The sequence below is a fragment of the Dermochelys coriacea genome, chromosome 3, assembly GCF_009764565.3.
Source record: "Dermochelys coriacea isolate rDerCor1 chromosome 3, rDerCor1.pri.v4, whole genome shotgun sequence".
Taxonomy (NCBI): Eukaryota; Metazoa; Chordata; order Testudines; family Dermochelyidae; genus Dermochelys; species Dermochelys coriacea.
The window spans coordinates 184,850,935-184,864,475 of NC_050070.1; the positions used below are offsets into that span (position 1 = coordinate 184,850,935).

The 13,541-nt window shown below is 38.9% G+C and overlaps 1 protein-coding gene and 1 long non-coding RNA gene across 7 annotated transcripts in view; both read right to left on the reverse strand.

The window, feature by feature from the left end:
* The window catches only part of LOC122459667, a 1,177,620-nt gene that overhangs the window by 722,218 nt on the left and 441,861 nt on the right, over positions 1–13,541 (reverse strand). The gene's annotated exons all lie outside the window — the stretch shown is intronic.
* The window catches only part of PPP1R21 (protein phosphatase 1 regulatory subunit 21), a 68,385-nt gene that overhangs the window by 43,579 nt on the left and 11,265 nt on the right, over positions 1–13,541 (reverse strand). For all 6 annotated transcript variants that reach the window (XR_006280488.1, XM_038396010.2, XM_043512303.1 and 3 more), the window contains 7 exons: positions 11,504–11,572; positions 10,890–11,036; positions 7,292–7,393; positions 5,861–6,025; positions 5,695–5,753; positions 4,354–4,448; positions 405–457 (listed from right to left, as the gene is read on the reverse strand). Coding sequence is in view for 5 of the 6 variants with exons in the window: in XM_038396010.2 (XP_038251938.1) it covers positions 405–457; positions 4,354–4,448; positions 5,695–5,753; positions 5,861–6,025; positions 7,292–7,393; positions 10,890–11,036; positions 11,504–11,572 (690 nt within the window). In the remaining variant the exon portion in view is untranslated. The remainder of the gene's footprint in view (positions 1–404; positions 458–4,353; positions 4,449–5,694; positions 5,754–5,860; positions 6,026–7,291; positions 7,394–10,889; positions 11,037–11,503; positions 11,573–13,541) is intronic.

The following is a 13,541-nucleotide window of genomic DNA, read 5'->3' on the forward strand; positions in this document are numbered from 1 at the left end:
CAGCATCAACCCACATCCTCAACAAAAGCACCACCCAAAAACAAGAGCAGTATAACCACCAGTCAACTGCAAGTGGACTTGCTCTGATCCAGAACTTTATGATACATGAGGATGGGGCCTCTGGGCAACATAGCACTCCTCCACTGGGCCTGCTGAGAGCACAGCAGTGGAACTTGAATGACCTGTGCTTTTGTAAAATGAAGAGGATTTCAGGAGGGAATTGCACTGAAGTGTAATAATAAAAGCAGTGCAGCTGAAATAGCCTGCTGGCTTATTGCTCAGTGTTAGGCTCAATAGGCGTACATTTGTGTCTTCATTCATATTACATTTATGTTTAAAAAAAAAACAAACAAAAAAACACCAATGGACTTTTACAGGTTAAACCATGTAAGGTTATTACTTACCTGACATCTTCTATTGTGTAATGGTACATTAAGAGCATTATATTGATTAGATCCTACAAACCAAAAATTGACAGTTACACATACAAATAATGGAGTCATGTTTTTACATTAACTTCTTGTGATTGTCTAACAATGAAATCTGCTAAATTTAATGTTTAGTTTGCATTACTGCAAAGTTTGCCAAATTTGTTTATTTTAAACAAAAATTGTAGTTGATACCAAATAGTATATACCTGAACAAAAAATCATTTGATTTTAGGAGTCACAATGAATGTCCCCACATTAGCATCATTACTGTGACCAAATTATGGCTGAAATGGCATTTTCATTCTAATAGGGCTGTCGATTAATCGCAGTTAACTCATGCGATTAACTCAAAAAAATTGTGATTAATCACACTGTTAAACAATAGAATCCCAATTGAAATTATTAAATATTTTCCATGTTTATACATTATATATATACACACACACACACACACACACACACACACACACTTGTATTCTGTATTGTAATTCAAATCAAAGTGTATTTTATTCTTGATTACAAATATTTGCACTGTGAAAGAAACAAAAGAAATAGTATTTTTCAATTCACCTCATACAAGTACCGTGGTGCAATCTCTGTGTTGTGAAAATGAAACTTACAAATGTAGACTTTTGTTACATAACTGCATTCAAAAACAATGTAAAACGTCAGAGCCTACAAGTCCACTCAGTCCTATTTCTTGTTCACTCAATTGCTAAGGAAAACAAGTTTGTTTACATTTACAGGAGATAATGCTGCCCTCTTCTTATCTACAATGTCACCAGAAAGTGAGAACAGGCATTTGCATGGCACTTTTGTAGCCAGCATTGCCAGGTATTTATGTGTCAGATTGTGGGATTACAAATTGGCAATGTGTGCCAATTGACCTAATCTCATGAGAAAAGAGAAATCATGAGCAAAAACTCTAAACTCCCTTGTAGGCTTAATGTCACATTTTGGAAGCCCAACCAGCAAATATATCGCAGAGCTCAATAAGAAGAACATGCATGTGTTGAAGAGAAATGCATGACAAACATATCTCATGTCCAAATGTTAAAGAGAGCAACAACTGATTTCAGTTTAGGCAACACTGACATGGGAGAGCAAGGCCAGAACTGTTTTCAAAGAGTGAGATGGTGAATAAGCAGCAGACTGGGCAGGAAAGTGAATTTCACCTCTGAAAAAAAATCTAAGGTTTTGGGGAAAACCAAATGTCCACCAAAAAGGCCAAAAACTGAAAAAAAAATTAGGAAATTAATTTCTGTAATATATTTCATTACAGGAACAGCAAAATGTCCCCTCTAAGTGAATGTTTTGATGTTTCCAAAACAAAATATGTTCCCTGGGAACTCTGGTTTCATGGCAACACACCACACAAGCTGCTGGAGATCCTGGAAGCAAGGGCTCCCATCTCCAGGGCATCCCACCAACCTGTGGCAGCCAACAAACAGCTGTGGAGCAGCCAGGTCACCAGTTCCTCAGCAAATTTCCCACAATGCTGCCGAGGAGCCAGAGCCCGATTTCAAGGTTTGGGAAGCTAACTTTACTAAGCCCATTACTTGCTCCACTGTGGATGATGGCTCTAAAGGACAGGCAAAAGCCCTTCAAGGCAATTCTGTTACTACTGCTGTTGCTTCTTCTCCTCACTCTTCAGGCACCAAGACCTGCTCTATGGGGAACAGAGGGTAACCTGCTGCCTGACCAAGTAGTCCTTTATGACCCAGGCCATACGTTGCCTAGGATAGGATGAGAATCCTCCAAAACATTCTAGGACAATTGTGCTCTCCTCTGCTTGCCTGGGCTCTCCCCCTTCTGCTGGGGAGCCTGGTAAAGCATGCCAACTGCCCCTTTAGCATGAAGCTACAGGAGAGATGCAGAAGCTGAGCACTTTCTGACCCACACTTTGTCCTTTTTCTTTTTGGCCACTTTGCAGCAGTTGTGGCGGGGGAAGGGAAGAGAAAGGGAAGGCTGACTCGTCAAATTCCATGTCAAAATCCCAAAGTATTTTTTCAGCAAAGAGAGTTAGGCTGAATATCTGGACATGGAGGGATAAAAAGGTACAGTTGTGAAGCCATTTTAAAAAGTAAAAAGGGTCTGCTACAAACAGAGGGCTGCTTCCTGCTATTTGCTCTACTGGGAGGCAGCAAATTGTGGGTAGCGTCAAGACAGAAATGTAGTTCTAACCTTGCCAAACCCAGGTTCCTAACCCTGCCCAGTCCAGTCTCCACACCCAAGGGGAAAGGAAGAAACCCACTGCTGGATATGCTAGAGAATCTGAGAAATCAGGACCTTACTTGGGATATGCAGAGTTCAGTTTAGATTTGCCTTTGTTGCTGGGTTTTAACCAAGGACATATTATCCATGGGAAAAGGAAGCAGAAATTTACAACTGTTAATTCATTGGGTGTTTCATTTGTTATGTGCTTAAAAATTGGTATGTTAGTAACACCAGTAAGTACTTCCAACTAGGACATATCCTGGCAAAAGGGTGCCTTAGCATGTCACTGGGGATGATGGATGCTGAGACATTGCCCACTACTACTGCATCAAGTTTTTCTGTGGGATCCTCAAGCCAGGCCATTATACATTTGAGAAACTGCCACTTGACATTGAGATTTTTTTTTCCCCAGGTAGTACTCTCCTCCCATCTAAGCAATAACCTATGTTAACAACTGTACTCTCCTTGCCTAATAGAACTGTCAAGGTTCCTTCCCCACTCTGAACGCTAGGTACATATGTGGGGACCTGCATGAAAACCTCCTAAGCTTACTTTTACCAGCTTAGGTTAAAACTTTCCCAAGGTACAAACTATTTTACCCTTTGCCCTTGGACTTCCATGGCCACCACCAGACGTCTAACGCTGGTATTATTATTCTTAGGAAAGATTTAGTTTGGAAACGTCTTTCCCCCCAAAATCCTCCCAAATCTTACCCCTTTTTTTCTGGGGAAGGTTTGATAAAAATCCTCACCAATTTGCATAGGTGAACACAGACCCAAATCCTTGGATCTTAAGAACAACAAAAAGAGCATTTAGTTTCTTAAAAGAAGAATTTTAATAGAAGAAAAAGTAAAAAAGAATCACCTCTGTAAAATCAGGATAAATACCTTACAGGGTAATTAGATTCAAAAAAAACATACAGAATCCCTCTAGGCAAAACCTTAAGTTATAAAAAAAGACACAAACAGGAACATCCATTCCATTCAGCACAGCTTATTTTCTCAGCCATTTAAACAAACAGAATCTAACGCATATCTAGCTAGATTACTTATTAAGTTCTAAGACTCCATTCCTGTTCTGTCCTCGGCAAAAGCATCACACAGACAGACCCAGACCCTTTGTTTCTCCCCCCCCTCCAGCTTTGAAAGTATCTTGTTTCCTCATTGGTCATTGCGGTCAAGTGCCAGCGAGGTTATCCTAGCTTTTTAACCCTTCACAGGTGAAAGGGTTTTTCCTCTGGCCAGGAGGGATTTTAAAGATGTTTACCCTTCCCTTTATATTTATGACAAGAACCCTCTTGACTATGACTGCCTAAAGAGCCATCCATAGGAGGGTCTTGCTAAATTAACAGAATTACCCTCTCTTTTTATAATATTCTGTCCAAATTAAGTTGATCAGATGGTAGGTTATAGAAGAGTTTAAGATACCCTCTATAGAGCTTTAAGTTGTATTTACCACACAATTAATGGCTTTATATATTTAAAGACCACTAAGTTTGAACAGAAGTGCCAACTAAACTTTACAGCTACTTGTAGTGGTGCTTTATATGCTCGATATACGTAATGAGAGACAGTTCAGCTTCCTGGTTTTTTGGGGCCTAATGGCTGTTTAATTCACAAGGTGGTCACTTTTCCCACAGGAATTCCCAAATTAAGACTGAATGTTAAGGGGGTGGGGGGGGGAAAAAAATCAATGAAATACCTACTTGTGTCATTGAAAGGTACTTTTTCATTGATTATACATAAAGAGTCATCCAATCGCATACCCAAATCTGCATGAAGGTTCTTTAACTGCTGCTGGCTGGGTAGAAAGACAGGGTAACATCACAAACCTTGTTTAAGGAAATCAGTAACATTTCAGTTATCCTTAAGCTGTGGTCCCATGTTCAAATACTGTCCACATTTTTCCAGAGTTTTTAAAAGAGCAAAATATGAGTAAGGAGACAGGATAGACACAGCAGGACTGACATTTATCGTGATCAGGATTTTAAAGTTCTTCATTTCCCCCTCCCAATACAATGAGAGATGCACAGAAAGCCAGAGGGCTGAATAATGCATTCCAAGAGTCAATTTATTGTCAAAGTAACCTTTAAATTATTTCTAAACTGTATTACATACACTATAACTTAATTCAGTTCCAAAGTACGTCTTGTTTAGAGTCCTTTTACTTCTCCAAGTCAGCAAACAACCTGCATTATTTCATCCCACACTGAGTGAGTAGTGGATAATTCAGGTAGCTAGAAAATATATTTATTTGTTGCATAATTGTTACAGAAGTGCCACAGGAATTTCAGAGTCCTATATTTAGTGCCTATTATCTAGTATCCTCAACTGCAAAGTAAAGAGCTCTGTAAAAATAATTATTCATATTTCTACCCAGTTCAGATGAGCCTTCACCTGTATTTTGTTCAACTGAAATGTAATAGCTGTTATGAATTTAACAAAGACAAGTCTATGAGACAAACATTGATCACTGCCAATACTGTACAGTAAAAGATTCTACTCAGACATTGTACACACACGCCATCAATAACTTTCTTCTGTAAAAAACTTAATTTCCAGGTGTTACTTGTAACTATACAAGTTACAACATTTCAGACAAGTTTCTCTTCTAAGATGACAATATCCCTCTAAAATAACAATTCCACAATTTTTCACACCTAGCATTTTTGCTGAAGAAAGAACACTGAACTAAAAAGCTCTGCGTAACAGGATTTTAACAACATGTGCAAGAGCTGCTGTCTTGTCAGATATCAAGGAGAATGCATAGAGAGATCTCTAGGAGAACACAGTAGCTGATCAACATGTAGAGATGAGATCAATTTATTTCCTCTTCCTAGATAAAATCAAAGTGGCCTTGATAACCATGTACTACTGTTACTTGTTACATGAAATTAACAGAGCACTAAGCAACTCTCAGTTTTACCAGAATGAATATATAACAGCTGTGTAAGATTGCTCTGCATTCCTACAGCAATCACTTCTCTGGTTGGTTTACTTTAAGAAAAAATTAAAGAAAATTTATTTAACATATGATAAGAACTTACCATTCTTCCGCTCGAAATCTACATTCCTTAGCTTCTCTTTCTAGTGTCTGAGATTTGATCTTTATGTAAAAAGAACAGAACCCCATAATGTAAGTACTAATACATGCAAAATGTTTTATTTCCAAAACTTTTTAGGCATTTTAGTAAGTATGATTGTAAAACTTACTTCTAATTTGGTTTTATCATTCTGCAGTTTTTCTATGGTATCAATGTATTTCCGGGTTAAGCCATCCACCACTGCTTGATGTTGGGCAGCATCTGTTTCCAAAACCTCAAGTCTATTTTTCAGCTCAGCTTCCAAACGTTTGTGCTGCTCATCTGCTTCAAAGAACTACAAATGAGAAAAGGAATTTTCTTATCCGAAATAGTCCTTTTAATCCAATACTGTAAATTATGTCAATTCATATGGACACCACAGACTCTTACTAGTGAAGGCAGATTTTTACAAGCTATAGGTTCTTATGGTGCTTTACTCTGTAGTTACTTATGTGGCCCTCATCAACATAGTATCAGACTGCCTCATGAGAACTATAAATCTTGGAACACTAAAGGAGCATTGTCCACTGTATTGTAATACACTATTCAGAATGTAGCAGCTTCAAATAATCTTGGGGGAATTCTGCACCAAAAAATTAAGAGTTCTGCACACATTTTAAAATTCTGCAAATTTTATTTGTCAAAATAACACTACTTAATCATACCAGTTTCAATTATTTAGGTAATTTATTTCAAAATACCTGTCAGCAAGTATGTCTGTGACAATATAAACACAGAAAAATTCCCCCAGGAATAGAAAGTTAAAGGAACCCCTATTGACAACCCAATTCCTGTTTTTCGGAGGGGGTGGGGGGGGGGGACATAAAGAGCCCAGCCAGGGAGACAGATACCCACAAGCCCTGCCCCGCAGATCCCAGCTGTGGCCCTCCACAGCCCACACACCAACCTCCCTACCCCCCCCCCCAGAGCCCAGACGCAGGGCCCCCCCAGCCCACACACCCACTCTCCTCCCACCCCCCAAGCCCAGGGATCCAGAGATAGAAATAGCCTAATGCTCAGTCCCAGGCTTGTGGGGAGTTTCCTGCAGTGCGCACCTCGGTCTCCTTCCCTCAGGCCATGTGAGGAACTGCAGCTGCTAGAAACCCTCTACTCTTCCCCACCCATCCCCCGCAGTGTCTTATATGTGAGCTGGTCTCTACTAGGTCCAGTGGCCTGTAGTGGTGGTCAGCAGCACTGCAGCCCACTTCTGGGCGCGGGGCAGAATCTGTGCAAAAAACATTTCTGTAAAATTCTGCATTGTGCAGTAGCGCAGAACTACCCCAGGAGTAAAATAATCTGACACACAATTAAGTTATTCTGCCATTTTGCAATTCAAAGTGAATTTAAACACATGCACAGCAGTGCCAGTTAGTGTGGTCTGATGCTTCAAAGGATCATTAAAAAAATCAATTTTATCCACTATTCTCACAAGTCACTTTTGAGACCTGAGTTGCCACACAGAGTGGTTTTTGGATGCTTTACTACCCATTTTCTCCATTGCAGTTCACATATAACCAGCTTTCTAACCTCAGAAGAGAAATTCCTTGAGAGAATTACTCACTTGTATATGTAATCGTTCGTTCTCCTCTATCTTCTTTTGAAGATCTTCATCAAAGACACTCTTCTGCTCTTGACTCAACTGAGATGAAGATTCTCCACATTTCTGACAAAAAATAAGAAATGTCCATGTATTGCATGCAGTTTTACAGGGCACCCATTCCCAATATGTAAGCATACTTTACACAGCTTAGAATTGGATCTATTCATATTTCCACAGTAATAGAAGCACACAGACTATGATTAACATCTCTAAAATACAGTTATTCCAAATATTTCTTACTAACTACATATATCACTTGTATTAACACACAAGTTCAAAGACAGCACCAGATGTCTAAACTTGGACAATGACAGCTGCATGCACAAATTGCATTAAATATATTATTTGTACAGGTAAGGAGACACCAAACAAGTTGGTCATTACTCAAAAAATTCAGTCACAGCATTTGTAAAACCGTATAGGTCTAATCTGGTGAAATGGCATACTCGGACAAGGTTTCAAGTAATAGTTTCTTAACACTAAATGCTTGCTTCTTGGAACAACTAGAGCACACAAGGTGAGGCTACTCTTGACACAGAAGCTAATCCAAATAGTGACAGTATCTCAGCTATTGAGTAACAGTGACTACAACACAATTAAGTGTTATATCCTGGGGCAGACAGGTTACCAAAAAGTGACAGTGACACAGAACTTTAGAAAGGAAGATTTCAATAAAATGTAGTCAGTCAAAATGGCTTTAAAAGTAAGGGAAGTAAAAACCGTAAGAAGTGGTATGGTTGCTGCTTAACTAAACAATAATGGAGCGTCATAATACGTTCCGTTTGTTGAACAAAAAGGGAACCTGGAAGGCAATGTAAAATGGTAATGTATGAGAAGGTAGTAGAACCAAACTGTAATCCTTCAAAATTTCGAAGTCTGAACTGACGGAAGCCATAAATAACACCTGGCAATAAGTAAAAGGGAAATTAGAAGGGCCAAAATGCATTTTGAAGAGCAAACAACAAAAGATATAAAAACAGGATTATTTAAGTGTATCAGAAGCACAGAGCTTGTGAAAGAATTGGTGTGTCTGTTGAATAACCAGAGCTAAATGGAGCAATTATGGACGAAAAGGACACTAATGAGAAGCTAAGTGATTTCTCCGTCTCAGTTTTCACCACTGAAAAGACACCTACCCCAGACCTGCTCTTTTCTGATAATGAAGATCAGCTACTCTCAGAAATTCAGGTTTCAAAAGAGTTACTCTAGCAAACTAATAATTTGAAAAGCAATAAGCCAATAGGCATAGATTGTATATATCCAAAAGATAAGAAGGCACTTAAGGATGAAATGGCTAAGCCACTATTAAAAAAACAGCCACTGTTCCAGGAGACTGGAGGATAGGAAAGGTTTTTAAAAAGCTCTTGGAGTGATCTGAGGAACTAGAAGCCAGTAAAGCCTTACATCTGTACCTGGCCAACTGGTTGAAATGATGATTAGAAGCAGAAAAGAACATCTGGGAGATTATGGTATGATAGGTCTAAGCAATATGGTTTTAGCAAAGGAAAATCATGTCTCACTAAACTTTTAGAATTCATTGAAGGTGTCCATAAAGTAACAGCTTAAGGAAAACTAGCTGATGTAGTTCATTTAGACTTTAAAAGGCCTTTGACGAGGTTCCGTACAAGACAGGGTGGATAAAAACCAATGGTTTTTTAAAACTGATAGCATAAGGTAAAAACTAAATTTATTATAATCTATTAAGATTATGTAAATAAGATACAAAAAATAATACTAAGCAATGTTTGCTGTAAAGTTTACAGGAAGACAAACACTAAACTGGTGGGCTAATACCTGGAAACAAAGTTTGTTGATGTGCTAAACCAACTTTTGAAAGCAATAGCCGCTTCTGCAAGTGCAGAGATAATATTTTCTTTATTTGAGTTTATTTAACGAGTTCAGCTCAAATGACCAGTTCAGTCAGTGTTAAAAAAATCAATTGGGAGTTGAAAAAAGCAGAAAAAGCTTGTTTTCCTCTTTCAATCTATGGATAAAACTACTTGTGAGAGGGTGAGCTCTACAATCTGTAGAGATCTTGAAGGACATGTTGACCAGAAACAATCACTTCAATTCATTAACTACAGATATTTCCTTTGTTCAACAAGGTTAATTTTAATTTTATGTTTTCAGCACTCTTAAGTAGTTCTATTCAATACAAAAATTAAAATGCTGGTTTTGTGCATTTATAATTGAATCTGAATTTCCATCCAAACAGGCTTTGACACAAATCCCGAGTCAAACAAGAATCTAGTAAATAAGAAATGCATCATTCACCATTTTAAAAAATGTAACCATTAACACTCCGAATAAATACAAGTTAAGCTACATAATTTCTTAAATAAATGTGCATAATATTGCGTATCCTGGTTAGTAAAAAGAAGCACCAAATTTAGTGAAAAGGCTATATTCAGGTGCAAATCAACATGTTTTAATAATTACCAACTAATGAGAATTAACTTTTGTTTAGAAAATAAACAAAAATGTACAAATACAAAAACAGATGACTTAAGTCAATCTATCCTGGCAGAAGAGGCTACCAAAGAACCCAAATAGTCATGGGGTGAGAGTCAAAGTACTGTCTTCAATCAAAAACTGGCAAGGAAACAGAAAGATACAAATAGGAATAAAAGGTCAGTTATCATGCAAAATGTTCAGAGTGGGGTGACTTAAGGTTCTGTACTAAGTTCTATGTTGTTTAATATACTTATTAAAGATGTGGAAAGGGAATAAGTGAAATTTAATGCTGACAAATGTACAATAATGCACACAGGAAGGGAAAAAATTAAATATTCATACACCTTACAGAATTCTAAGTAAACTGTATCAATTCAAGATATCAACTTGAATATTCTTGATACCCATACAGAATCATCAATTAAATGATAAAAATTTTGGAAAGGATATTTATCTCATGTTTCAGGGATTAAGTAAATCTACTAAAAATCAGTCGGAGATTTAACCTGCAGAGGGGGCAGATTCCCACACATTTATCTATTTCAGCGTTCTTACACTTTCCTCTGAAGTATCTGGTATCGGCCACTGTGAAAGACAGGATACTGGACCAGATGGACTAGAGTATAAATTTCTATATTCCTGCTCATCAAATCATGGGAAACCACGGTCCACACAGTTTACAGATTTTCACAGGGTTAGAAGGGACGAGAGAGAGAGAGAGAGAGAGAGAGAGAGAGAGAGAGAGAGAGAGAGAGAGAAAAAAAGAGACACAAGTTGATAAACATTAGGTTTGTATTGTATATGCACTAAATGCGGGGCATTCTCTACTGCTTGTTTTACAATGTATGTTCATTTATTTTAAATTAAACGTCTTTATTATTAGATACTATCAAGTTGTGCAGCAACCCTCTACCAATCAGTTACTGCTATAAAGTTCCCATACAGTACATGGTGCAAAAATATACATGGGGATAGAAAGGTAGAAAAGAAGAAGTGAAGGACATTGTTTTATGTTTCTTATACTAAGATGCTGCTAAAAACAAGACTAGAGATGGAAAGCCAGCACATTTTTCTTTAAGTAAATTGTTTTAAATTTGAAGCCTACCTTGTTCTTCTTGCCCTTGGCTTCACTTAAGACAAGTTCATCCTGAAGCAGTTCCACCCTCTTTGCAAGCTGTTGATTTCGAAATGTCAAACTGTCCATTTCTTGTTGCAGTTTTCTCAACGATTGGTCCTTCATCTTCAATTGTTCCTGAATTAGCATAAAAGTTTTAACAATCCACTATGATTTCAGCACAAGCTTTATAAAAATGTGATTAATATTAAAAAAAAAAAATCAAAGGAATAACAGTAATTATACAAAATCTAAAAATTCAACACAAATTGCTTTGTTCATTTGTACACAACCTAAAGGCACATATGGATTGTTTTTAGCAAAAAAGAGTTTAGCTTCCTTAAGTCTACTCAAAGCATGCTGCAAGTGTGTACTTCTTCCTTTTACAGAGTCAGATGGACACTTGCTGTGTGGTGGGCATTTACAGTACAGTCACCAGGATCAGGAGCAGAATAGTTGCAAATGGGAAATTCTTACTAAATCAATCCTTTGTCACAATTAGTGACATCCACTTAACCACAAAGCAGATCTGCAAAACTTCACCATCTGACCATACAGTTTGACAAGATTGAGCGAAATTAAATAGAAGACTTTTTAACTTGTACCTTCAGAGAAGCAGAATTTCCTTGCTCATCCACAACACCTTTTTTCAGCACCTGATTCTGAGCTCGAAGCTGAAAACAAGAGGTGCAAATTATTAATCCAGCCAGGAATCAACATACAAACAAAGTGTTCATTAACAACCTGCAAGAGTACCTATCTTTGTTTAGGAAAATAGTAAATATGTGCATTTTTAAGCAGGCCATATTAGTTCTGTTACAGATATATTGTTGTAATATTGAAAAAAGTATAAAACCAGCATAACCCAATTCTATTGTTTTACATTTTGGAAAACAAGTCAGTCATTTTACTTTCTATGAACTTCACTCTCAACCAAACTGTTCTTAAACAAGAAATATACATCTTAGTAACAGGACAATTTTAAAGCGTGGTTATGGTCTGAAGAGCAACTATACAAAAATGGCACCTTTTTACTAAAGAAACCTACTCCCTGTATATATTTCTGCTTCTTTTCAGACAAAAGTAAGTTTTGTTTTGCCCCCCCCCTTTTTAAAAAAAAAAAAAAACTTTATTTTTGTTCACACCACAGAACCAACACAGCTAACAGTCAGCAGGATTCTATGACACCTCATGTTTCCACTGAATTGTTAACTACATTCTGATTACAAAACCTGTGACACTGGTAATGAAGCATAACCCAGAGAGAACACAGCTTGACTTATCTCAGGATGAGTTTGCAGACTGCCAAAAAACTCCCATCTTTTTACTATGAGCTTGGCTAGTTTGAGCTGGAAATCATTGAGACAAAGATGGAGCTCCACAATGACATTTTTCTCTTCACTTTTCCGAGTATCACATCTCAAGCATTAATAAGAAAGGCATTGATCATTCCATCTTTCCATTCCTTGATAATGGCTCTGATTCAGGTTTTTTCACCAGTAGTTTGTATTAATTTGACATGGCTGAGTCCAACAGCTGCAGACATGAATTAAAATGGTTTGCACTGCACTTGGGAATGCCACTGGCTGAAGCACAAACGGGGTGAATTCACATAAAGCAATGCTGATGTCTAAACTTTTGTCTGACAGCCAAACATTTCAAAAGATCAAGAGACAACAATTAATACTGTGGGCCTATTATGCTCCCTTTGAATTGCTTAGGGGGCCAAAAGAGAGAGGAAGCCACCTGCAAGTTGCCTACTGGGAACTTCCCAAGCACAGGGAGTCCCAGCAGGTGTAGGACCAATATAACAGGTTCCTATGCCTCCCTCCTCACAGCTACTGGCACAGGGAGCATGTCTACTATCCTTAATTGGAGTATGATCCACGAGGGTCTGTTGCCAGCTGACAGAAGTTGTGCTTTAGTCAAATATAAAAGTTACAGCAGAGGTGGGCAAACTACAGCCCGCGGGACCCTCCTGGGCCAAAGAGGCTAGCTTCCAGCCCCTCCCCCACAGCCTCAGCTCACTGCGCCGCCGGTGCAATGCTGTGCGAGGAGGGGCTGCGAGCTCTTGCCGGGCAGCACAGCTACAGAGCCACAGCCTGACCCAGTGCTCTATGCTGCGTGGTGGTGTGGCTGGCTCCAACTGGGCAGCACTGCTGCCTGTCCTGGTGCTGTGGGCAGCGCATCTGTAGCACCGTCAGCCATTGCTACTCCAAGCAGCATGGTAAGGGGGCAGGGGGGTTGAATGGGGGCAGTTGTCCTGGGGGGGGCAGTCAGGAGCAGAGGGCCGGTCAGGGAGCCGGCAGGGGTGGATGGGGCAGGAATCCCGGGGGGGGAGGTGGAGGGAGTCAGATAGGGGTCAGGCCATGCCCGGCTGTTTGGGGAGGCACAGCCTCCACTAACTGGCCTTCCATATAATTTCAGAAACCCGATGTGGCCCTTAGGCCAAAGTTTGCCTGCCCCTGTGCTAAGTCAGTCAATAGGAGAGCACTCTCCCATCGACTTCTGTAATCCACCTGAACATGAGGCAGAAGCAATGTCAATGAGAGAGCACTGTAGACACTGCTGTAAGTCGATGTAGGTTACGTCGGCTTCAGTTATGTAACTGAAGCAGCGTAACTTACATTGACTTAGTGCCAT